The 27,698-nt window shown below is 37.4% G+C and overlaps 1 protein-coding gene across 1 annotated transcript in view; it reads left to right on the top strand.

Annotated features, from left to right (window-relative positions):
- Positions 1–16,031, top strand: part of MLLT3 (MLLT3 super elongation complex subunit) — a 329,526-nt gene extending 313,495 nt beyond the window's left edge. Inside the window, exons 9-11 of the mRNA XM_049769366.1 lie at positions 955–1,026; positions 2,316–2,387; positions 11,999–16,031. Of these exons, the coding sequence (XP_049625323.1) occupies positions 955–1,026; positions 2,316–2,387; positions 11,999–12,130 (276 nt within the window). The 3' untranslated portion in view covers positions 12,131–16,031. The remainder of the gene's footprint in view (positions 1–954; positions 1,027–2,315; positions 2,388–11,998) is intronic.
- Positions 16,032–27,698: the final 11,667 nt, after the last annotated feature.

Genomic DNA, 27,698 nt, shown 5'->3' with positions numbered 1-27,698 from the left:
AATAGAACCAGAATGTCTCTGAGCACTAATTAGAGTTCACTTTTTTTAGGAGGCTTCTTAAGTAAGTCCTTTATTTTGTATTTTTTTTTCCTTACACGTAGCTTCATATTATTATAACACTTGGTAATGAAGCTATAATGACAAGACAGATTGCTTTGTCTTGGTAAGCTCAAATAAATTTGTGAACACTCACCAATAAAAGCAGTGTTATAACCATTTTAAATAAAGGACATTGAAATATATCCCTTAATGATTCTCAATTTGGTGGTTTTGATAAATCTACTGTATCTGTCAACCAATCTTTTTTTTCTTTTTATTAATTAGAAATATAGTTTCTCATTGAAGCATCTGTAGTAGTAGTAGGCAAAATGTATAAGCTGAAATGGGTCCAGAGAAAAGGAAAGTCATTTGGTATTTTATTATGAGTAACCACACAGAAGGCAGTCTTAGCTCTGATCCCAAGTTGGGAACAAAGAATAATATAACTTATGAGCCTCTTCATTTTTAATGTGGATGAGTTATTTTTAGAATATGAAGGCCAGGTACCAAAAACCTTGTTTCAATGTTTGTTTTTATCATCCCTAGCATACTGGAACAGCAGAATAAATAAAAAAATTTTTGCCAGAGGGGCTATAATCTCGTATAACTCAGCTGCTGTACATATATGTGAGAGTTGGCACAAAAGAGGAACAGCCTGAGCCTGGGAAGCTTTACATCAGTTTCCTTATCATCAGTTTTAGTTTTTCAGTTCTGTTGCTCTGACTCAGCATTTCAGATACAAGTCGTTTATTTTCTAGGAAAAAGTAAGATTAGAAGAGAAAAAAAATGTAGAGGAGCAATAATACTTCGAAAATGATATTATTGTATGGCATTTTATTTGTGTCTTTGTTTAAATGTCAGGTTGGTTAAAAAGTGATTACCATAAAATTTAATGTTGTTCTCTTTAATCCCTAGATTCTTGAAGTGAAAAGTCCAATAAAGCAAAGCAAATCAGATAAACAAATAAAGAATGGTGAATGCGACAAGGTAAGTTTTCAGTCCATTAGTGTGAGGGCCTCAATCTTGAAATATCATTTACTTATTTTTTTCATGATCATTTTGGTTCTTTCCTCAAAAGAATGAGCACTTTGTCATTGTGTCTTGTAGTTTATTTTTTTAAGTTTTGATCACATTTTTAATATTAACTTTAATCATATGCTAAATTTTTCTATGATGCCTTCCAGTGCACATATCCAGGGAGTTCATCTACATTGTCATGGGAGATAATAGAATTGGGGGTAGAGGTAGATGGTAGCTTGTAAATCTCAGACATAGGTGAGCCAGGCCTCTAAGCCTGGTGCAGTGTGTTTTGTACATTATGTATTATGCACCTAAAATATGTAGGACCTGTTAAAGGTAAAGGGCACGTTTAGTCACTCTGTTGTGTTTGGCCCATTTATGCTTTGTGGAGTCAGGACCGTCTTTGCTAATGCTTTACCAAACCTTTTTTCTGCATTTATTGTAGATGGCTTTTGAAACAGCCATATTCTTATTCTACAAACAAGTTTCAAGAGTCTGCATATGGAGAGAAACAGTGTCTTGCTAATTTGGATAGTGATCTTTATATTTTCACAAGGCATTCTTCTGTCGCTTGATTTTATTAGCAGTGTTAGCTGTGAACAGGAAGATTTTTTGGTTGTTGCTGCTGGTTTTTGTTTTGTTTTAGATTTTTTGGGGGGTGGAGTCATAAACAGCACTGCATAAGGACTTTCTTCTTGTAGTGGTGTTCAGGGCGCTTCAGGGGCCTTGTGGTACCTGAGATCAAGCCTGGGTCTCTCATATGCAAAGCATGCATGCTAGCCCTCTGAGGTATCTCTTTAACCACAAGAAAGTTTGTGTTTTGCTTTGCTTTTCAATTAGCATTTGTCCTGACATAATTGGTAATATCCATTAGTACGTAGTTCTGTGTTAGTCTTTTATTTTCTTCTTTGCTAAAGTGCTTCTAAAAGTGAAAACTTGAAAACAGCAAAAGAGGCTGGCGGTACCATATTTAAACTCACCATTTATCCATGAGATCCTCTTTGATTACTTGAATCCTTGTTGAGAAAGGATGAGTCTATTCTGCTAGAATCTGTTGAGAACAAAAAGTGCAAGAATTGGCCTTTTAAAAGAAAGCGGCTTTCTTTTGGTAACAGTGGCCAGGAGAGAATTGCTAAGGCCTCTGGCACTGAGTTCATACAGGGAGGGAGGGGAGCAGTGCACTACCCATCCCCCTATTGCTTGAATGTTCATGTTTATTTACTTTTGTGTGTATTGGGGGGGTTCTTTTCTTTCAGGCATATCTAGATGAACTGGTAGAGCTCCACAGAAGGTTAATGACACTGAGAGAAAGACACATTCTGCAGCAGGTGAGAAACATTTCAGCCCCTTTCAGAAACCTCCAGTCTTGCTTTGCTTTAGGTCAGAAGATAGCACCAGAGCCCCGACCAGCCCCCCACTATCAGAACCACACTCAGATAATCCCTAGTATTTGGGAAGGGTACTTACTTTCAACTCTGCTCCAAGTGCTTTGGAGCTTCATGGTGTTGCAGCCAGTGAAAATAACAGTGCGACTGGTATGTCCCATTCCTTTATGGAAGCTGAAACATTGACTCAGGAGGGGAGAGCAGGAATGCAGAAGCTTCTGGGACCAGCCTCTGGTTTCATGGGAAAACAGTGATAAGAATTTCAGTGAAGTGTTGTAAACATTTGTGACTCAATTTAGTAACCCTTTGTCCATGCTATTCCAAGGAAAATTAATACTTTCCTCATTTCTCTTATCTTGTACACCATTCAGTCTATTATTATGAGCTCAGCTATGGAAGACTTGCAGAGTAGGAAAAGTTCTGTAAAAACAATTTGATGTCTTGAGAAGATAAGAGGGTGGCTTTAGCTTTTACACAGGTATAGTAAGTTGTGTTCATTGCATTAGAAGTGGCTGTTGATAAAATAATTTTTCTTTAATACTCAGAGAACTCTAAATTCCAGGGTGAGCTTGTATATTATTTTTTTACCATTAGATTTGTTTTTTTTTTACTGTTTTCAAATGACTTGTAGTATATAATCTATACCAGCTGTGTGTAGTGCTTTTTATTTATTTTTTTTTTGTTTAATGACCACATTAATACTGTGACAGTCATATTTATGGTCACATTTATATTCTGTGCCCATTTGTACTTAAATCTATAAATGCACACTCTCAAACTTGCCAGGTTTTTCGATTATTCTGATAAGCATTTTAACCTTTTCAGAGTTTCAGATTTGAAGAAAAGAATAGAGAGCAATAGTTATTTTTTTCTTTTGTTTTCTAGGCCACATCTGAGTAGTACTTAGGGGTCACTTTGGTCACATGCTCAGGGGTCACTCCTGGCAGTGCTTACGGAGTCATGCACTGCTTTGACTTGAAGTTGGCCTCTATTATGCAGAGCTCACTTACTCCTGCCTATTTGAACTATCTTTCTGGCCTGAGACCTATGATTCTTAATTGTACTAAATGTCAGATTTTGCAGTTTCATTTAAGTGTGTAATAAGAAGAGAAGCAGAATTTGAGTGCCTTGCTCTAAGATACTTTCTAGTATTGATAGTTTGTACTTCCATTTTCTTCTGTAGAACTGAAATTTTCTCTGCCTGCCACTTAACCAATTATTTGAGCGCAATTGACCAAATGAGTGAGAGAAAATCTGTTAACTGATCCTCCTATCCTCTACCACCAGCACTGAGCCACTGTGGAGCAGTTGTCCAAAAATGCTATAAATACACAAGCTGAACCCAAATAGGAGCAGGACAGATGTCTGGGTAGGATCAGACACACTTGCACAAAGAAGGTCCAGCCAATGATGCGTGGCAGGGTCTTCCCTTCGGGTATCATTGGCATTCCCAGGTTCACATTGTCCTTTATTCTGACCTTTGAAAGAATGTAAGCGAAGGTGACTGACTTGAGAATTCCATCGAAGCAGATTATTTTAGTGTTCTAAAGGGAGAAAAGGAGATCTATGAATTTTTAACCTGGCATAAAGGCACTCCAGGGTGCAGAGCGTTTCACCCTAATTGCATTCCCAGGCTGGTTGAAAGCTCTCAGTCTTTGGCCTTTTGCCTTGTAATGCAGCTGAGGCTTGTGATTATGATACCATGATGCATGTCCTGTCATGGTTTACTGCTTAATTAATTCCTATTGTAAAATGTAGCACTATTGAGGACTAATGTTATCCTCCACCTTGAGAGTTGCTTATCGTGGGGGACACATTCTACCCCACTTGTCTATCCTCTACAGACAGAGCCCGATACCTGACAGAGAGTTGCTGGAGAGCCCAAGCTCTCACTCTTGATCTTTTCCTGTTGAGTGAATTTATCAAAAAATCTGGTCTGGCAGCTTTATTTGGCTCTCTAAAAGTGTTTTATTCTAGAAGCCTACAGTTTTGGCACCTAGTATCTAGTTTGATGAGCAGAAAGCACACGATAGAGCATTCTTGAGGGGGCAATCAGGGCAACCCTGGTGAGGTTTTTTGTTTTGTTTTCACACTACCAGGGATCCATCTCAGCTCCTCTTACATGCAAGGCAAGTGCTCTACCACTGAACTGCATCTGGTCTGTAGGCCTCTAAGTGGTTTTGTTTGTTTGTTTGTTTGGTTTGTTGGTTTTTGGTTTTTTGAGGTTGGGAATTTAGGGACTACCGTATTTGCCCGTGTATAAGATGACTGGGCGTATAAGACGACCCCCTAATTTTGCAGTTAAAACATAGGTTTAGGCCTATATTTACTGTATCAGACAGAACTTCCTGTGCTGCAACTGTATGTACCACAGTGAGCCAATCACAACAAGCAAAGGTTCAGAGGTTATACTGTCATAGACTTCCTATCTGTCTGGCCAATCTGAGCAGGCTTTTGGCAGTGTAGATTCAATACAGAACATTGTCTAATTTGCATGCATAAAAAACCTGCTTGGATTGGCTGAGATAGAGAGGCGGTCCGAGCAGCCTTGCAGTGATTGGTGCAGGATCGAGTTGGAAAATTCGTTTCGTGGCAATATTCAGGCAATTTTTGTTTAGCGGCATATTGAAACATTTTTTGGGATATACTCGGTGTATAAGACGACCCCTGATTTTCGGTTGACTTTTTTTTGTTTCAAAAATCATCTTATACGCCGGAAAATACGGTATATGCAATGGTGCTCAGGGGCTATTTCTACTGTGCTCAGGAGTGATCCTTGGTAGTGCTTTGGGAGATGATATACAATGGCTGAGTTGTTCATATAAAGATAAATGTCTTACCTGGGTTTGAGCTTATGTTCTTTTGAATATTTTGTTTCTTTGTTTGTTTCTTAGGCCAGACCCAGTAGTACTTAGGACTTACCTGCTCTGTGCTCTGGGATCACTCCTGATGGGTGTTGGTGGACAATACCTGGTGCCGTGGATCAAACCTTGGTCTACTGCATGCATGACAAGCATGCTAACCACTATACTATCACTCTAGCCTCGAGCTTATATTCTTAAGTCACTTCTAAAGAGTAAAGATCCAGTTCTGTGGATACAGTTACAAAAAAGATCGCAGTAGCTAGGAATGGACTGATAAGTTGGTTCTTCTGTATACACTGTTCCACATTTATTTGGAAAGGCAGGTTGTGTCTGTCAAACTTTTCTAGTCTTTCAACTCTGAATCAGATTTGCATTTGATTTAGAAGGGGGATAATTTGGGGCCGGAGTGATAGCATGGAGGCAGGGCATTTGCCTTGCATACACAAGGACAGTGATTCAAATCCCGGCATCCCATATGGTCCCCGAGCCTGCCAGGAGAAATTTCTGAGCATAGAGCCAAGAGTAACCCCTGAGCGCTGTCAGGTGTGACCAAAAAAAAAAAAAAAAAGAAGAAGATGAAGGGGGAACATTTCTGAAGAAAATCAGGACTGCTTTAAAAGACAGTTTAGCAATTTAGATAATAGCTTTTAGACTCTAAAAATTATTGTTGAGGAAATATGGAATGAGTGGTGGATCTCTAGGGGTTTTCCTCCTTACCACATGGTGAAGTTTCTCTGAAATGTGCCCTTTTGGAAAGTATTGCTGTCTCCAGAGAAACCGCCCACCCTTCTGAGTTCTTTGTAGACTGCAGCTTGAAAATCACTTCTGACTCCAGAGGGTCTCCGACATTCAGTATGCAGTGCTTCTCAGCCCATGGCCACGGACACACCACAGGAAGACCCAACTTTGCCAAGACTTAGCTTTGTGAGTCTAAGGAGTTTTATAGCAAGCCTTACTTGTTACATCTCCCTGAAGAAGCTACTCTGGGCAAAAAGAACCCCTGGTTTATTAAAAATAGATAACTGACTAAGACGACAGCATCGTCCTTTTTAACCATGATTGTGAAATGGAGCCACTGATTTAATGAGTTGATTTTATCTTTCTCCAATTTTTTTTAGTTTGAGTGGTAATAGCTTCCCCTTTACAAGGCTGCTTTACAGAAAAAAAATCGATTACAAGTGTTTTTAAAACTACTACAGGAGTTAAGAAGTTTACATGCTTTTATTTCTTTTTCTCTACTGCCCACACAGCTGCAGGATCCCAAGAGCAGGGGATACCTGCAGACAGGCAAGGAAGTATCCTTTGTGGCTAAGTACAGTGTGTTTAAGCCTGGAGATGTGTCATTGGAAGAAAGTCTGACAGTACTATTTCTGGTACTCTTACTCTCAGTGTTCTAAAAGGAAACTAGCTTAATTTTCCTTCTAAAGTCTTTAGGTGAGGATACCAGGACATGTTCTCATAATTCAAAACACGAATTCCATTTCCCTAGACAAATAGACCCCCACATTGCTGTTTTAGGATGTTCTGCATGTATCTTGATGTGTTCTTAGAGGTCCCATAAAATTGCAGGATGACACCTGTTAGCTTGATCAGATTCTTTCTTGGTATGGCTGCAGGCAAGGTAGAGTTTGTTGGTTGTGCAGGAAGTGGGACTATTGTTGAAATCCTGGAAAGCTGTAAGATCTTACAGTGATGTGATATGATAGGGCTGAATTTCCTAGCAAGCAAATATATTATTATGTTTTAAATCAAGTGACTTTTTCTCAGAAATATTTTTATTGTTCTGCTTTCTGCTTATTGTTAAGTAATGTGTAAAACACAAAATATTGAGACACAAAGATATTTTCTTTAAGAGAGGGTTACCTTTATTTTAAAGAGAAACTGAGAGCTGTACTTTTCATCACTTTTCACCACATTGTGGTTTTAGCTTGTGATTGAATTACTTTTCTTTACCTTTTCTTCTCCCAGATTTCTTGCCTTTCTTTGGCAAAATTTTTTTTGTAACTATTTTTTAAAACTTTGAATGGGCCTATTCTGAATTTTAGCTAGTGGCATTTTCCCTGATTCCTTTGTTTTAATGCTGATGAAATAGCAATGCAGGGCAGAGACAAAAGCATGAGGTCTGATCATTTGTGTCCCAAAGAGTTTTTCCCATGTATATTTACATGGCAATTAATCATAATCCTGATCTTTAGCAATTTATAGGTTATAATGAAACTTCATGAACTGTGTCTTATTTGATGCTGTGCACTGCTGAGAAGTAGAAAAGGGGGTTTGCACAGGGAGCCTGATCCTCATCTTACAGATAAAAGACCGAGAAGTTAGAATGCTTAGTCCAATGAGCAGATTTGGCAAGAGGAGTTACTCTGAAATAATTATCATTTGTTTCCATTGTATAAAGTGAAGGATTGTTTGTTTCTCTTAAATATAATCATTTTCTTAAGTCTAAGAACTCACTTTTCTAAGAAAAAGAGTATTTCTATATAAGACAAAAAATTCTGCATTCTAGAAATTCTAATCTAAAGATGGTATGTATGTATGTATGTATGTATGTATGTATGTATGTATATGCACATGTTTGCCTTGAAAGGTTTGTATGTATGATTTTTTTACATTTGTTATCTATAGATGGAAGGTGTGACTTATTCAGGGCACTATAATTATGAACTAATCAAATAAAAAGTCTTTGAAATGAGAAAAGTATGCTAAAAGAAAAAGTAATTCTTTTGAAGGAGCCTCTTAATAGTGCATAGGGTGGGGAAGGGCATTTCTAGTGGCACTCAAAACAGTTGTGTGTGCTCAGTGATGCAGTGTTATAGCCAGTGATGTACCAACTCATTAAATGACTGAAGCTTGGGCTCAGAAATATTGGAGGAATCAGGCATTGCTGAGGATTAAAGTCAAGTCCTTTGCACAAAGTGGGAGTTCCAACCCTTTGAGATATCTTCTTTATATTCTTCTTTATATTCTTTATCAACTCTTCCTCAAATATTGTACTTTTTTAAATATATCTGGGATAACCCCTACCCCACAATAATCTCTCTGGCACTGGGCCCAATGGTTAAAGCATGTGTGTCACCCTTTTCTACTATTGCATTCTAAACGAATTATAGGCAATGAAGTGTCTTGAAAGATATCTCTTAGTTTGCCTGTTCTGTCAGCTTTCATATCTTCCACTAGTCTTCTAAAAGGAAAAATAGCCACTGCATTCCCAAAAGACATCTTCATTCCAGACAGGAGCCAGGGCACAGGGCAGAAGTCACTTGTCCATTGTCTATGCTCTTTTCAAAACATTTCCCCAAAGCCCATGGCTTCTAACCAATCAATTGTATGGAGCGGTTTCTGCTGAGTTCTGCACATTGGTCTGAGAAGCAACATTTTTAACCGGGCGTGTTGCCACACTCAGAAAATAAAGCTTCTGTTAGTAAGAAGAGGGCCTAAATAGACATTAGAGAGGCCGTTTGCTTTGTCTGTCATGATTTTGCCATGGGAGTAACGTGTTTGATTATTAAACTCATAGTTTATCTGTAAAAAATACAAAAACAAAACAAAACAAAAAAAATACTTCCCAAGTTTGAATAAGGCCATAACAGCCAGTCCAGAGTTGTGCAATTAATTGGTTTGGGGCTTGATCCGTCTTTATGCTCCCGTGGAAGTCAAATACGACTGGAATGGGAAACACATTTTCTATTGCAAGTCACTGACCCAGAGTGAATAGTTCACAAATTTACTTTTTTTTTTTTAAAGAAGACCAATTGTAAGAAGAGAAGGTCAAAAGTTTCCATGCTGCTGTTTTTGACCTAAAATTTAGTCATCTAAAACTTAATTTAAGAAATAAAATATTGAATAATTACTCTTTTTTTCAAAGGTTCTTGGAACAAAAACTCCAAAATAAGTTATAGAAGGGAGTAAGAGGCAACAACAGAAAGTGAACTCTGTGTTATATATGTATTTTTTACTTCCTGATGCTTATTTTACTCTTTTCTCTGAAAAGCGTACCAAAAAAAAAAAAAACTTTCTAGTGGCAAATTACCCCTGCACACTTGCTTCCTTTTCTTTTTTTAAGTTTTTGGATTATGCCAAACTGTTCAGAGCTTACTCCTAGCTCTGTACTTATGGAACATAGCTGGTGGGGATCAGTGGACCATAGGTGCTGGGTCATGGGTCAGCCTTATGAAACTCATGATTTTATTTATCTGCCCCCTCCAATTTCATAATTAATGAAAGGTTCAGAGACGGAACTGAAACTCAGATCTCTCTGGGCCCAAGATGTGGGATGGTAAAAGAATTTACTAGGAATGAAACAGTGAAGACAGAGCAAAGTTAGTGTATTGAAAAAGAGTCCACTGGTCAGATTGACAGAGAGGGGTCCAATACTTACTTATCTAGGCTGCTTTAGGCAGAAAACTGCATTTTATAGATAAATTAGTCCAGGGAAGGAGCAAGCTCTCTTAAAGCATCACTTAAAAAAAATACATATAGTAATTTGGATCAACTATGAAATGTTCTGAAACAATCATATGGAGATAATAAAATAAATTTAATTATTTTATTATATCCTGGAAGGGAATAATGTGGCCAATTCTAGAAATATGGATGTCAGAGGCATGTATGTCTTGGGCAAGACTGATAAGGCAGGAGTTCCTAGGCCAGTTCTAGGAACTGTGAGGCAGAATTAAGTAATGTTGGGGTTCTGAGAGACTCCTGGGCACAGGTGCTTATCTTGGCAAGGAAGCTCTCAGTCTGACATGGAACTTCAGCTGGGCAGCTTATTATGGGGAGTTGTGGGAGATGGTCTATACCTGGATGTGCTCAGGGCTTATTTCTGGCTCTGCACTCAAGAATTACTTCTGGTGTTCAAGGGACCATATGGAATGTCGGGATCAAACCTGGGTTGACCACGTGCAAGACAAAGCACTCTACCTGCTGTACTGCTCCAGCCCTAAGCTGAGTATCTTTTTAGAAGGTCTTTGCTAGTCCTCTTCACTGTGTGTGTGTGTGTGTGTGTGTGTGTGTGTGTGTGTGTGTGTGTGTGTGTGTGTGCGCACACACACTTGCCTTACTCGAGGCCAACCTGGGTTTAATACCTGGCACCACATATAATTCCCTGAACCCCACCAGGAATGATCCCTGAGCACAGAGACATGAGTAAGTCCTGAGCACCACTGGGTATGGCCCCCAAAACAATAACAGCAAATCTACACAACCTCTAATTCTAATGAAATTATTAATAAAATAAGAATGGAACCATGATAAAATATCTCAAACCATTGATCAATATCATTCTTAAAATTAAAACCATAGAAGCATGCCAGAAAAGTACTCCTATTCCCACTGTTCTTTATCTTTTTTCTTTTTTTCATTCTTTTCCATTTTTTTCCTTGATTTTTGGGTCACACCCTGTGGTGCTCAGGGATTACTCCTGGCTCTGTACTCAGGAATTACTTCTAGTGGGCTCCTGTTTATCCTCATTTTGAAAGTTGGTGCTGACACAATAAGAAACTAGGTCTAACTATTCCCAATAAGAAATTAGTGATCATTTCTTTTTCTAGATAAAGCTTACCACTCAGTTTTTAAGGGAATGCAGTGAACAGAGTAGGAAATATGATTTTTTTAAAAGTAAAGTTTTACAAAATATGAAACTAGATAAACAACGTGAATGTAGCCTGTGTCCAAATTAAACATTAAAAATAATTCTTGTATGTCAGTTTTTCTAGAGCCTCTTTTCCAGTGATTGTTCATAGTAATCTTCAGAGAATTGTAAATGAATTTTTCCCTTTATCCTTTTTTAAGCTTTATTTTTATTGGGGAGCCATGCCCAAGTGTTCAGTGCACAGTTTGGTTATGGGGTGCAGGTTCTTGCGAGCAAAGCTCCATGTTCCTGTCCTGTGGGCATTTGTTCTTCTCAGTCTTTTCCTGTATTTTTCTTTTATATTTCTTTGTTTTTTAAACTTTCAGCAATAAAGTTGAAAAGGGTCATTGAATCAATACCCATATGCATATTTATACATGGAACTCTCTACTTTTTTTTTCTATAAAGGACCATTGTTATTGCTGAAAATTTCTTTTATCTAAGGAATAATCACTTTATATTAACTTTTTTAAAAAGATCTTGAAATCTTGGGGCTGGAGAGATAGCACAGTAGTAGGGCGTTTGCCTTGCACACAGCTGATCCAAGATGAATGGTGGTTCAAATCCCGGCATCCCATATGGTTCCCCCATGCCTGCCAGGAGCGATTTCTGAGTGTAGAGCCAGGAATGACCCCTGAGTGCCTCCGGGTGTGACCCAAAAAAACAAAACAAAACAAAAAATGATCTTGAAATCTTGCTTCTTCCTAACTCAGGGATATGACTTTGGGATACAGTCACATGCATATGTGAGGCCTTGGGTATACTTCCCCAAAACAAAACCAAAATAAATTTTGTCTCTAAGGTAAAATAGGTTGTTGACTTGAACTCAAGACTTTATAAAAAATAAAGTCATGAATGATAAAACAGTCATTCAGCTCTCATTGATGACATTCACTATAAGATAGTCACCTGTCCCTCTCCCCTATAGAACAGGACTAACTCTAAATGAGAATATTATACACAGAATAATATACAAAAATTTTTTCCTTTTCATTTTTTCTTAACCTTTTGATCTCTTTTGTTTATTGCCCAAACTCAATTTTCTTTTTTTCTTTTAGATTGTGAACCTCATAGAAGAAACTGGACACTTTCATATCACAAACACAACATTTGATTTTGACCTTTGCTCACTGGACAAAACCACAGTACGAAAACTACAGAGTTACCTGGAAACATCTGGAACATCCTGAGGACACAATAACTGGATGCATCAAAAAACTATTATTTTGGTGGTGTTTTTTTTTTTTTGGTTGTGATTTTTTAAAGTTTGTTTATATGAAAACACTCTGATGCAACCAAAAGGGAAAAAAATAAAAATCAAACAACTTTCAGCTTTATTTTTCTTTAAAGCCAGTCATCATCTCTTGATAAAGGAGAGGTTAAGCAAACCAGCCTCAGTGGACCACTCTTCTCTCAAAGGAAATCCCGGGAAGAGTTAGCCTGGATAGCCTTGAAAACAAATCAAACACAACACAAGAAAACTTAAAGAATGTGTATGGTATCATGTATCTCTCTGTGGTGGTTCGTTCCACAGGACAAATGCATATTCAACACACTGCCTTATTACATAACTGATCTATTTATTGTCGCATACAGATATTCTAAAGTCATTGAGGGAATGACCCCACAAGACGTTCTAAGTACTTGGTCCCGTGGATGCTCTTTCAATGCAGCGCCCTTGCCATCCCAAGCCCAATGACCTTACTCGTATACCGTGCCACTCTCCACCAACTTTTTCCAAGTCCTCTCTAACTTGTTGCAGTCTCTGTATTTTCCACCTTTTGTTTTTCCACTTCCAGGACAAATTCTCAACTGGGGAGACCAAATAGCCTCCCTGATTTTCTTCTTCGTGATCTTCTTCTTGAAGGTTGGGTCCCAATCCTTGGCTGTATCCATATAATGATCTTGGACCATGGTTGAAAATGCACCAAATAAGATCATACGAATTGCTGTTTAGCCTTAGTCAATAAACCTGTAGGACTTTGAAACAAAAGTGTACCTGTAAATGTTCTGCATCCACATTGTTGAGCTGTCATCAAATTTCCATTCTTGTGTCTGTTTTGTGGTTATATTAGATAAACATGGAAGAAAAGGCATTCCACAGGATCCTCATTTTTCAAAAAGGAATTCTGGTTGTTTTCTAAAGAAATGTAGAAATTTTTTTATTTGGGCCTATTTATTAGTAAGAGTTTCAGCTTTATCAAGCTATCAATGTATTATTGTTCATCTTTACCATAAAACCTGGAATGAGAGATTTCTGTTTGTTCACACATGATCCTCTTGGACTTTTTTATATTGGGAAAGTTTAAATCTTGCTTTGAGGAAAAATTCTTGATTATTCTGCCATAACAGATTATGTATTAACTTGTAGATTCAGTGATTCGATACCTGTTTAGTCCCTTGCTTATGTTTCCAGAAGGATTTCTTGTATTGGTGAAAATAAAGATGGTTTGGGGTGGGGGATATTTTTGTTCTTGATGTACTGTTTGAAACTAGAAATCTGTCCTGTGGCATGCAAAAGAAAGCAAATTATTTTTAAAAGAAAAAAATACCCAAAGTACTTTTGGTGTGATTATTCCATCCTCTCCATAAATGGAGAAATGCAAAGTGAGAACAGCAGCTCATCCTCCAAGTTTTTGTTAGGAACTCAACAGAAAAGAAATGAAGAAATACTTCTGGATCCAAAGGTTCATTCACTGGATCAGCCTTAAGAAAGTCTCTATGTGTGCTAATAGACCAGTATCTCCCTTGTTTATTCTCATGCCAGATGCTGTCTTTTCATACAGAGATTAACTAGTGTCTATACAGAAAATGGTCTTTCCAGACCCATTCTTTTGGGTAGTAATGTAAATGCAGACTGAAATGGAGTTCTTTCCTGCATTTTAAAAAGGGGGTTTTTAGACATTGTTTCTTTCTATCCAAAGACACTATTTTTTTCTTTAACAGAATTATAATACAGCCATGCTCCGTGTAAATTACTTCTCTGAAGTGTCCTTGCTGAGGACGACTGTACTTTTCCAATAATGTTATGACTCTTGATTGGCATGAAGCGTACTTGAAGCATTTGTTATGTAGTCCACTGCTAAGTGTTTAATTACAAAGAATCTTTTCGAATCATTTTGGAATTTAGGTGACTGATGAGTTGTGTGTTTTAGTTGTGTTTTGTTGTTAACTACAGGTGAAAGGGAAGGCAATGCTTGTATGGAATTACTTGCAAAATTTTAAAATCTTTTGAGAGTTCTAAATGCTAATTCACATATTCTAATTAAGCCAAAAGTGTATGTGGCTTAACTAAAATACAATGTCTGTGTAGTTTAGCTAGGAATGTACATATGTCACTTGGGCCATTTTATTTTTGTAACTAATGTGTGTGGCCAAAACTATGATATGGCAATGTAAAGATTTTTTCATTCCTTAGGTTACTAACCAGGAAGCTATAATACATGAAAATAACCAAGCAAAAAAGGATAATGCAGAAAAGACACTAACCACAGTGACCAACTTTAGACCTAAAATATAGGGACTATAAAAGAGATATCTTCAGAATATCTTACAATTTAAATTTGTAAATTGATAACAGAATTTAGAAAAATACCAGCCAACTTCTCATCAAAGACAGTACAATGTGTTTTCCATGAAATCTCAGTAGAGTATGAGTTATAGCATGTCTTTAGACACTATCCTCTTACTCTCATCCAACTTTAAACTGCAGAAATAATATATTACCTTTTTATAATTTCACAGTTACATCTCTCTGAAAGTACTTCATTTAGTTCTGTTATTTTTATATACACTCACCTTTGAAGCCTGTTGAAAAATATTTGGGGCACATGTATATCCTATCAGTGACTTTGCTTTTTAAGCACAAAGGATAAGTGGCAGAGTTTACTTTCTTTAATATATATAATGTTTCAAATAAAAATGGGTGGGTGTGCCTATGATTTGAGCCTACCAGAGTATGTTACTATTTCCTTAAAGTTTCCCCTAGTAATATGAGAGGGGAAATGTTTGTATAGAACTTTTCTTTTTTTCTTCTAAATTAGCTTTTACCTCTAGTTTTGCAGCAATATTTGTATGAGAGGGGATGTTTCTAGCAGGCTATATCGATCAAGTTAATAGGAATGTTCAAAGTTACTTAATGTTTTCATCATAATCCACTGCTTTGTGTAAACAAATGTTTATGTCTAAATATGCTTGCATATTATGTCAAAATAAGAACACAGTAAAACTGGAGATTAGAAGATACAAATACTAGAAGACAAAATGGAATATCTTATGCATGTTTAAATTGCTCAGCAAATTTCTGATCTGAATAATTACCCACTTTTTTGTGGAAAAATTTAGTAAGATGGGTTATCTTCGGTATCTAAAGTTTTTACCCAACAGAAAACACTGAGGTTTTTACCCAGCTTTTAGAAGGTTTAGCTCATAATTTTGCAGATCCAACTTAAAAAGTCAATATAGGTCTGCAAAACATCCCACATATGGTTTCAAGCCCCACACATATTAACAGGTTTTAAAGCTTGTTGAAGAGGGATGTGACTCTTAAATATTTAGACTCTATGTAATGGAGTTGGATGTTTAGTGTTGGAACTGTTCAGTGTTTGTGTTTGGTGGCTTGTGTTCATTTTTCCTCATTGTGGAAGTCATCAGCTTGCTGTATGATTATTACTTTCCACCTTTGGTGTTTTATATACAAATGCATACACATACATACATACATTATGATCTTGCTTTTACCTATTGCTCTCAATTCATGATTATTATATAGACTACTACAGCTGCTTAGTTTAGTCTTGGGCTGGAAGTCTACATCTTTGGACCTCTTTTGCTTTGTATGATGCTTTGTAAACATGGTAGGCATGACCAGCCTTGAATATTCCTTGTAAAGATGCATTGAAGTCAATATAAAAGGAAGACAAAGCCACCACTGTCTGTAAACTGTAAATATGTATTTTGGCACTTGTACTTCAGTATTCTGAAAATAGTTATGATGGAAATGCTGACAGATCCTTTATGGTGGCCAGGGCTGCCGTGCAGTGCAAAAATAAATTAAGTAAAAAAAATGTATCCTTGAGATTAACAATGCAAGGCCAATACGTTTTATAAATCTGTCAGTATCTTTTTTAATGAAGTGTGTATGTGTAGTTATGTTGAAAGATACACTATGTATGTGTGTAGATACTACTATGTGAACTGCAAGGCATTCATAAGATGTATTTCTCGTCTTGAAAACACATGTTGGAATGTAAGTACAGATTGACAGAAATAGGTGTTTTACTTAAATTTATATCTAATCTATTGTGGTTCCGTTTTCTTTACAATATATAATCTTACTGATTTGTTAAGAGTCTTTTCACCAGAGTTTAAATTTGCTTTCATACAGAAAGAGTGAGTCTCTAGCTTTTCTGAGACAGTGATGCTGACCCTAATGAAGAAGGGTGGAGAGCCAGAACCAGCTGGAGACAAGGTCCTCACCTCATTCTCCTTTGAATACTTAACAGAGATTTCTGTTTTAAAACCAGTGAGTTCTGCAGAAGTTGAGCAAGAAATGATTTGACTAGTGACACAGACCAAGTGACTTAATGCATGAGTTTTATTTCTCCCTGTCCTTCTATTCCTCTTGAAGATTCTATTCATAACCTACACACACTCACTAAACAAGGATAGTGGCATTAGCAGCAAGAAATGCCATTTGATTAGTCAAAAGAAAAATTAGTATAAAAGAGAAATCTTTAATTTTTATTTTAGTTAGTATCCAAGGCTTTGAAGGTAATGCTTATACTTAGTAATAAAGAGACTTAGATCAAATTGAGAAACACACCTACCTCCAGGCTGACCCATCAGCAGAGAGATGATAGTGAGCCATCTTTTATCAGCTCAAAACTCATTTTAGGTGTGAAAATACCAGTCCCGGATGATCTTGACTGGCTTTTACGATTTCTAATGACCACCCTCAGATTGAACTAATCTTTTCCTTGTTTCAACATAGTCAATTGTTTATTTTAAAATAATAACCATACATTTTCTCCAGCATAAAGTCATGCGTGCATTTTAGGTCTTTTGAGGGTAATTCAGCATGTCTATTGTCATCTTCTGACTTATGGAGAACTAATAATAGTATTCCACCCAAATAGAATGTTTTATATATTTTTGCTGTTTTAATACGTCTGCTTTTGTGCCAGGTAATAGTAGTCATATACTCATGTTTATGTGCACTCCTTATTTAGAAACATTTCAGTCTTTTCCAAAGTTACATAAAAAAAATCGGATTAGCCTCTTGATTCCCAAGGATTGGAGGAATATATATGATATATATATATATATATCATATATATCATATATATCATATGCACCAAAAAAACTAATTATAACTGGGTGCTATAGTCGCTCAATTACAACAGAAGTTGGTCTATACCTGAATGAGTCTCTGGGTCCATTTTAATCACTCAGGGCACTGAGCAATCAGTCTTGGTTCCAGGAGATGGGAGAGAGGGTGGGTAAGAGTAAAGCTTTTTGCTCATTTTCCCCTCATAATCATGTCTTCTACCACACACAGCCCCCACCATGGAGTTCTGAAGTTTCAAAGGGTAGAAAGGATAAATCCAAGCCATTAAAAGAAAATAATCAAAGCTATTGAAAAGATAAAACAAATGAGTTGCACTAAAAGGGCCGTCTGTGCAAGTAATAAGGTTGAAATACTGATACTGATTTCCTAGCTGAACAGCATTCCTCACACATGTGGTTTGTGTATCCGTGTCTGGGTGGGTGGTCTGGTGAGAAGTGCTAAGTGCAGCAAGATGGCTTAGTTTCTGAACAGTGGAGGGAAGCTTGGGACAGGCTGAGCCCATGGCATCTATAGCTCCAGCAATATAAAGAGGCTTTCCTTTTGCTTTGTTCAGAAGGAACGTTTTTTAACTCAGCTTCTTCATTTAAATATGAGTCTCTATTATGCACAAATTCAATCAAAGGGTAGGAAGGGCCTCTCTGATTTTCTTCTTTTCTTTTAGAAAGCATCTCCTTGCCCCTCATTCCAGCTTAAGGGGGGTGGTGGTGGTGTACGACATAGAATGTAATAACTCTCCATTTGCTCTAATTTATTCTTTGGGTGCTAGGCAACTGCAAATATCTCCTTTGAACGTGGGGCTGTTCTAATAATACTTCAGTCTAGATAGGACAGGGAAGAGTATAAATTAAAGCTGCATATTATGCATATAGCCCATAAACAAAAGTCAAAGGAAGATGAAGTCCCCCAAAGGCACAATTATACTAACAAAAATACCAGATGAAGTGCATTCAGATGAAGGGAGATTTGTTAAGGAAAAGTTTTTAGAAAACAAGGTGTCCATCAATGGCATTTGTTTGGGTTGCCACATCCAAAATCTGGATGCTACTCTGGGGTCACTCCTGATGGAGTTTAGGAGAAAATGTGGTGCTGGCAGTGAAAGCCCTGTGTCCATAGGCAAAGCATACATCCTTGCCTGTAGAGCCATCTCTCAGTTCCCACCAATGACTTGATGGACATGAGTCATGAAAAAAAAGGTTATTTAAACAATATTCTTCAGAATTGGTAGATTTGGCTTTATTTTTTTGACCATTAATTTGGGGAGAAATAGTTATTTTACAAATTATATTTCTGTATTTACAGATTAGTTGCCTCTTCACTATTAGAACATAAATTCCTTGTGAACACAGGTTTAATCCTGTTTGCCACTGACTGCTGTATCTAGAATAATTCTAGGATATGTTAAACACCTATATTTGTTGAACAAAAATGTGAGTTCCTCTTTTAAAACACCTGACATTTGATCTTTTGGCATTTCATGAGAAAAAGATTATGTTTAACCGTTTGGAAAAAATAGCTGCCTAGAATATGACCCTCGGAAATTTATGACAAATTACTATATTAAATCTCTGAAGAGCTGTATTTGTGGGAAGTATGGGAGAGTTATACCTAGTATAGCTTCTGGGTTACACCTAGCTCTGTAATCTGAAGTTTCACCTGACTGTGCTCAGGGATTGAACTGGGGCCTGCCACGTGCAAGGCAAATTCCTTAACCCTTGTCCTCTGCCTTTGGCCCTAGGTGCTGTTTTAACAACAAACTTAACTTCTTTGTTTTGTTTTGTTTTGGGGTCACACCCGGCAGTGCTCAGGGGTTACTCCTGGCTCTACGCTCATAAATTGCTCCTGACAGGTTCAAGGGAGCAAATGTGATGCCAGGATTTGAACCACCGTCCTTCTGCATGCAAGGCAAATATCCTACCTCCATGCTATTGCTCCAGTCTAACATGTAACATTTAACACACTTCCCAAATTGTAAATAACATAATAGCTAAGCAAGATGCTAGTAGATATTTTTTTCATTTCATTTCCTGGATTAAAACCATTTCAATGCTATATTCTTTAAGTGTTGCCACATAACTTGTGATGCTGCAGATTAAGAGAACATCAATGCTATATATATCTCCAGAAGCAGTTTTCTATGTTAGGTGACCTTGTCCAATTGAAACAGTTCTCTTGTCCAATTGAAACAGTTCTAAGAAGAAATGGTGAGCTAATTATTTCAGGACAACTTGATAAATCAGGGATGTCTGACAAACCAGAAAAACCCTATTTCCAAGGAACACAGTTTGCTATATAACTGATAGAATGCTCTGGGATTTCTAGGTTACTTAGGTATGTGTATAATAAAGAACACCTGGGACTATTTTTTGTGATGGAAGTAGAGCATCTCCCTCCTGGATAAATGAGGAATAAACCCTTAGGATCTAGGGTTTAAGGAGTGTTTTCAGTATTGATGATTCTTTAGGGATTGACATGGTCCCTGATGACCCCTATTTCCTATATTACAGCTTGCCATTTGAACAGATGATCAGGTCAGTGCTGATGACCAGTCTTTTTTCCAATATGCATAAAGAACTGGTGCATACATTGACTCCCTGACTCCATCCATAGAGCAGATTGTACCAGGACTTTTGGATGCTTTTCCGCACAGGATCCTGCTCCTGAGTAGAGCTAGTTTCTTACAGTCAACTACTGCATTATTCTGCCCACTACTGTGATGCTTGCTTAGCCCCATACACACAATTCAGAGTTTTATGGGGTTTTCCCCAACCCCGTGTATATCCTGTATTGTTAAAGCTGCTTAGTAGGCAAATTTCCTCACTATTGGAGAATGTTTAATAATTTTTCTGCTGTCCACTCTGTTTCCAGAATTTATTACTTAATATGTTTGACTGTTTCAGAGGTTCCAAGTTGCACTACATAATTATTAGCAGAGAAAAAAGGAAAACACTCAAAGTGTTGGATGAATGAATAGCTATATAAATCTCTTGGCTTCTAAAAGAGTTGCTCCATTGATGCCATCCTCTGCTTCCTCTTTCCTACAAGCACATCTCTTATCCCACTCCCCCTTCAAGATTGGATGGTAGCATGATGAAAATCATCAACACTGGAATCAGAGTCTTGGTTTTGAATCTGAGATCTTAAGCCTTCAAGACTTTTGCTTTTTTTTTTTCAACCTGTGAGGTGAGATAAACTATGTATCTATATTTTAAAGTGGTTATTAAAGATCAGGTGTTTATAAAGCATTTAGCAAAAGTGGCAAAGTGCTTGTTGCAAGTTAGAAGTTTTTAATGTTATGCTATTAGAGATTATTGACAGCCCTATATTCTCCTGCTAGTGAGAAATTTTGCCACCTCCTAGGACTGTGTTGGTGCTATTGGATTAGGCCTTGGATATTTTTGTTTGCTTTAGGTCCACCAAGTTTTTGATGTTCAAGGATATTCTCTTTGGGCTCCATCTCAGAGATCAAATTAAGCATCCTGCAGGAAAGCATGTGCTCAGCCCATTCAGGGTCTCTCTAGCTGCTGTTCTTAGTTATCTTTAACCCAGTTGTCAGCCTGTTACATATGCTACATATGGTCACTGGCCATCCTCCTCTTGCAGGGCAGCAAATATCAAGTGAAAGTTATTTATGTTTCTTTTTTCTGGCCCTCGAGCTATGTTCCATAAAGGCCTGAATATCTTTCTATTAAATACTCTCACTTTCTAGAGATTCAATGCTGTCATGAAGCTGAGGTCAGAGGTTCAGGTCCCAAGTGAACCCAATGGCTTCTTTTGGGGTGGGGGGGTTATTGGGCCACATCCAGTGATGCTCAGGGGTTACTCCTGAATATGTGCTCAGAAATCACTCCTGTCTTGGGGGACCAAATGGGACACTGGGAGATCGAACCTTAGTCCATCCTAGGCTAGTGCGGGCAAGGCAGACGCCTTACCGCTTGTGCCACCGCTCTGACCCCAAGCCCAATGGTTTCTGACTTGCATAACTGCAAACTTCCCCCAACTTCACTCAAACTGTCACTGATGAATGACAGTCCAGATCACAGATACAGGGATTAAGGCATTTAAGGCATTTGTCTTATATGTGAACATCCTTTGTCCAAGCCAAAGAACCACATATAAATTGAGCACTGCCAATAGTGACCACAGAGCACAGTCTGGAGTTAGTCCTGTATCTCAGTAACTCTTGTTTTAGTATCGTGCTCTTAAAAGGAACAGTACACTTTTGATGGGATTATGGGATTTAGCTGGTCATTTCCTTTTGTGAAAGACCCAATGCAGCCCATCACTACGTTAAAATGCTAAGAAATGCTACTTTTGTCAGTCTTACTGTTTTTTACCATTTAATAGTACAGGCTATGAGAATTTTCTGCCACTGCTGTAAGAAACCACTGAAGACTTGTAATATAGCAAAAATATATTATCTTACAGCTCTGGAGGTCTTCAGCCTGAAATGTGTTAGGCTCTGAGTACTAACATGTGGCCCCAAAATAGAAAAGGAAGGACCAAATGAAGGAAGGGAGGGAATGAGGGATGGTGGGAAAGAGGGAGAGGAGGAGGAAGAGGAAGACTTCTTCCATCCATTTGTTTTCTCTTTGCAGCATCAGGGATCAATCTCCCATTCTTACATGTTAGGCAAGTGGCCTCCATAATCTAGCCCCAGTCAGCTCACTCTTTGATTTCTTATTACTCATCTTTACTCATTTTATAAGTTACCTGGGTGAGAGTAAATATATCCAAGATAATCTCCACAATTCAAGATTTTAAAGTTAATTAACACTGTCCCTTTGCCATGAAAGGTATATATGCACAAATTTTGGAGAATAGGTTATAGTCAGCTTTGGAGGGACTATTACTATATCTAGGACTGATGGGAACATACACTTTTGAAATCCCATCTTTGAAGCTGGAGAAGTAGCACAAGGGTAAGGCACATGCCTTGCTCTGATGAACCCCAGTTCAATACCTGAGACCACATTGTCCATAGGGCACTGCTAAGAACAGCCCTGGAGGTCCTCACTGTAGCACTGCTGGGTGTGGCTTTGGAGACTCCTAATCCCCACTAAGGGTAACCTGGCAATCCAGAGCACCATAGGGCTTGAATAGCACTGCATCCCAAACTTTTGCATTGAATCCCCAGCATGTTGGCATGAAACCACTGGGCACACCCTTCTCATAACTCCCATGCTTTTGGCATTTTAAATCAGGTACCCTAAAAATCTAGGCAGAATTTACTGATTCCACATTAAAAATTAAAGGCAGATTTGCTACCATTTGTACATAACATGACTTTTTGCTACAATTTTTCATGCCATCACACATCATAATAACTGGGTTATTCATAAGATGAAAAAGCATAGAACTTTATTTGTAATATTATTAAGATAACATGGTTACAAAAATATTGTTTTTGGTGTACAAAATTACTACACCTTTGTATTTTTTATATTTTTGCTAAATTTCTCTACTGCTTTCTAAGGAGACTGAACCAAACATATTCAAATATAGTGAAGGCAAATTTCTTTCTACCACAACACTGGTTGTTTCTGTCCTTTTTGATCTATACCATTCTTACTAATAGGAGGTGATAGTTCATTTTCATTTTGAATTTATGTTCCCCTGTATAATGATCAGTGATGAGAACTTTATATATTTTATATGTTTATTGGCCATCTACATGTCTTTTTTAAGGAAGTGCCTCCTCACTTTTTTATTTTTTGTGCGGTGGTTTTTGCTGTTGATATTATTGAATTTCATGAGTACTTTTAATTTTTTTAATTATTTTTTGATTTGGGGCTACACCCAGTAGTTCTCAGGTTTTACTTTTGGCTCTGGATTCAGGCATTACTCCTGATAGTGTTCAGGGGACCAAATGAAATGCCAAGGATCGAACTGGGGTCAGCCATGTGCTAAGTTAGTGCTCTATGTGCTGTATTATTAGTAGAGGCAATCTGAATGCTTTTTATATCTTGGATATTAGTCTTTTGTCAGATTATGTTGTGTGAATATATTTCCATTCCATAGATTATCTTTTATGATTACCCATTGTTTCTATAACACAGTGAAGAGACTTGACTAATTTGATGTAGTCCTGTTAATTTCATTCTGTCGAAGGGGAAATTCCCATTTTTAATTTTGTTTTCCTTGCCACTGGAGTAGAGTCATTCAAGACACCTCTGAGGTTGATTTTGTGGAACATTCTGCCTAATATTTTCCTCCATGCATTTTATAGGTGTTTACCTAAGGTGGAGGTCTTTAATTCATTTTGAATGAACTTTATGTATGGTGTGAGACTGTGACTCAATTACTTTCTTTTTTCTTTTTTCTTTGTTTCTCCCTTCATTTCTTTTTTCTTCCTTTCTCTTCCTTCATTTCTTTTTCTTTCTTTCTCTTCCTTCATTTCTTTTCCTTTCTTTCTCTTCCTTCATTTCTTTTTGTTCCTTATTCCTTCCTTTCTTTTTTTGGGGGGGGGGGTTGGCTGGTGATGTTCAAGGGTTACTCCTGGCTATTCACTCTGAAATCAATCCTGGCTTAGGGGACCATTGGGATGCCAGGAATTGAACCCAGGTCTGCCCTGGATCAGCTGCATGCAAGGCAAACACCCTACTGCTGTGCTATCATTCTGGCCCCATTTCTTCTTTCTTCATTTATTTCCTTCTTTCTCTCTTTCTCTTTTCTTTCTTTTTCTTCCTTCTTTCTTCCTTCCTTTCTTCTTTATTCTTTCTTTCTTCTTTGTTTGTTTCTTCTCTTTTTTTTCTTTTTGCATATTGCTAACTAGTTTTCCCAAAACTATTTGTTTAAAATGTTGCTTTTCATCCTCCACTTAGTGCACCTAAGTCCTTTGTCATTAATGAATTTTCTGGTTGAGATATTTTAAAAGATTATGGTTTGGGCTGTGGTAATAGAATCTCAGTCAATCATTCGGCAGATCTTTGAGTGTCTACTATGTGCCAACCCAAATCCCAAGGAACGGTAAAAAATGTTGAAGCTGTGACTGCAGAATTTCCTTTTCATTTTGCTGTGGTAGAGGTTCTTTTCTCTAAGCAATCATGTTATCCCATGGTTAGGATTTTTTTGGAAGGAAATATTTAACTGGCAGATAGACAAACTGCATTTCTGGGCTTCCAGCCTTCATATTCCCATGACTGATGGCAAACTTTTTAACTTGATTTGAATTTCCCAAATATTTAAAGGCTAAGCTTGAATAAATATTTCAATTTAAAGCAATTCAAAGGGAGTATTGGGTGAAAATATTAGGGCACTGAGTGAGCAAAGAAATCAACTTAATAGTGCCACAAAGTTATTGATTCTCTTGTTTGATGAATAAAGATTTAAACTGATGACCATTAGCTTTATGTACATGATATAACTAGGTACTTCCCATATGCTGAGCAGTCTCTGTTTCATCCAAAGCAGGTAGGGTGCTTTTACAAGTTCTTCTCTGCATAAGATTCTGATTCCCAAGCTGTTTGGATATTAGTACAAGCAGATGCTCTATAGATTTCATTATGTAGCCATGTGAAAATGTAAAAATGAAGTTTCATCTAGCAATGCCAGAGATTTTGATTCAATAAGATTTTGATAGGGAGTGTGGACTCAACATTAAAACTCCTCAGGTAATTCTAACACACATTCTGTTTCATGTAGCATCTTTTGACACTTTGAGTTATCAAGATTTTTCTTCCCCGGGGTCCCTGATTACAGCAGTGGTAAGAAATACGTTCATCCCCAGTGATTTCTCTCACATATGTGTGTTTTGAAGGTGACTTGGAAAATGAAGATAGTTCACAATTAAGTAATTTGTAGGTTATTGGTAGGAAAGGGAGAGGCACTAAGGCTCAGTGCCAAGGAAAGAATGGAATCATATGAATTCATCTAAAACTCACCAGTGCAATTACCTGTGATGAATATAACACATTGATACTGAAAGCTTCCCTCCATGCTGATATTGTATATCCCCACTATGGATAGATTTTTAGTGTCTAATCAAAGCATAATTAAAATTTTTATGTAATTCTAGTAAATTTCTTATTCTTAGTTTTGTTTTTCAGAGAGTAATTTTTTTTTTTACTTAGTACCCCATGGTGAAAAAAAACTTGTTTGAAAAATAGTTTTATCCTCTGTTGGTACCATATAGTAAATTTGTGAGCCTGAATTTTTGTACAGAGTTATACAGTTCCTCCTGACAGATGATTTCTTGGCATACCACACTAGTCTAATAATCAATCCACTGGTTGTACACCTAATAAGTTTTTCAAATCTATTTTTACACTGCAAGAAATTGCCATAGTTTTGTAAGCAAAGTTGACTTAGGACCTGAAAGAACGAAGAATCCAGTTTAGATTATTGTGTGTATTCTCCTCTGGAGACAAGATGGTGATAATTTCCAATAGGTTGGGTGAAAAGTAATTTTTTGTTTTGGGGACACACCTAGCAGTGCTCAAAACTTACTCCTGGACACAGTGCTCAGAACTTACCCTGCACTAAAGAATCACTCTGGGTGGTGTTCAGGGAAACCATATGGGATGATAGGAATTGAATCTGGGTCAGCCATATGTCAAGCTAATGCCCTTCCACTATACTATTGCATCTATGCTGAAAAGTAAGGTGGTTTTTTTTTTTGTTTCTCTTTTATCCTACTTTGTCAGGATCTAAGTTTCATTATTGATTTTATATGCAACCCTTTATGACAGTAAGCATGGAAATACTATTTTTAAAGTTCTCTTCTTCCTCTTGCCTTCAATATTGTTGTTGCAATGAATGAGGGTTGGACATGTTTCTTGACTATGGTACTCCCACATTTTTAACTGTGATGTTCGCCAGGGTTCACGTATCAAGTTGAGGTGCACTTATACTTGGTCTTCATGCTCATGGAGGTATGCGTTCCAACTATTTCAGTATTTGTACATGTGCTCACTCGGTCTTACAATCTTAGTGAGTGATGGCATGTGAGTGATGGTAGTGATTTTAACCCTGTCCTCACCAGAGGTTGATTCCATACATTGGCTGTAGCACTAGCACATCTTTTTTTTTTTTTTTTTTTTTTTTTTTAGCTGTGCTACTTGCTGAGGATTGCATCTCTTTTTTATGATGCTCACATAACCTGGTAGAGATTGTCTGTGGTGCTGGAGATCACAGAAGAGCTGCCAGGACCATGCTTAACACACCTACAGCACCAAGATTTGAATTTGTGAGGTGTAAATTAGTATGCCTCAAGGCCAGAACTTGAAATTTCCTAACCTATTCCTCCAGTTCTATTTGAGGGTAGTATAAAAGGGTCAGAAAGCAGAAGCAGAGTGAACAAAAAGGGAAATACAGGGCATTTGGAGGCAACTGTGACTCAGAGTCACAGTTGGCTGTGACTCAGAGACAAGGCTGTGGTAGGGGAAAGCAAGATAGAAAATTGAAGAACTAGCCTGAGACCAGGTAATGAAAATCTTTTTGTTCTCACAGTAAGAAACTTGGGACTATCTACTGGGTAAATGGGCAATGTGGGTGGATAGATGGAATTAGGAATCAAAATAGCATAACAATTTTGCTTTATTAGGTACACCCTCATATTCCTTCCCTAATATACATTATACATACTCAGAATTAGTGCTATTCTGACTTTTAGTATAAATTGCTGAAACAGGCACCTTCTACTATTTTTATTACTCCTGCATTGGTTATCTATTGCTGTGTAACAAATTACCCCAACATATAGAAGTTTAAATGACATGTATATTATCTATAACTTCTATAGAGCATAGGCATTACTTAACTGGGTTATAAGGCTCAGGATCTCTCCCAAGGCTGCCATTTCTGGCTAGGTTGCAGTCATCTCTGGATGCAACTGGAGTATAAGTATATTTATTGTTTGTTGGTATGATTCAGTTTCTCAGGAACTGTTGACTCAAGTGCTCCAGTTCCCATTGATTGACAGATATCCTCTGGTTTTGACCATATGAGCTTCTTCAGTTGACTGCATGCTTTGATAAAACTAGCAAAGAGTCTGTTAGCAAGATGGAAGTCTTTACAACTTAATTATGGAAATTACAAATTACATCTATTGCTTTATTTTTTTAATTTTTGGTTTGGGGGCCATACCCTACAGTGCTCAGAGGTTACTCCTGGCTCTGCCTTTAGAAATCACTCCTGGAAGGCTCACGGGACCAGATGAGATGCCATACTTTATTCATACTCTATTCATTAGAAGTAGTTACTAGTCCTGCCAACACGTCAGAAGAGGTTACCCCTGTGACTGTGTTAAGAAGAATTTTGACAAAACAGCTGGATGATGCCTCATTTGAAGCTAACCTCCTCCTCAGATGCAACTTGGTAGCCAGATAATGTGTAATGTTTATTTTTCTAAATTTTATTATTAATTTTATTTGCCTTCATACCATGATTTATGTTAATAGTAATGTTTCAGG

Source organism: Suncus etruscus, chromosome 1, assembly GCF_024139225.1.
Source record: "Suncus etruscus isolate mSunEtr1 chromosome 1, mSunEtr1.pri.cur, whole genome shotgun sequence".
NCBI lineage: Eukaryota > Metazoa > Chordata > Mammalia > Eulipotyphla > Soricidae > Suncus > Suncus etruscus.
The sequence above is the reverse complement of the archived record's forward strand: the minus strand, read 5'-3'. Positions and strand labels throughout refer to the sequence as shown.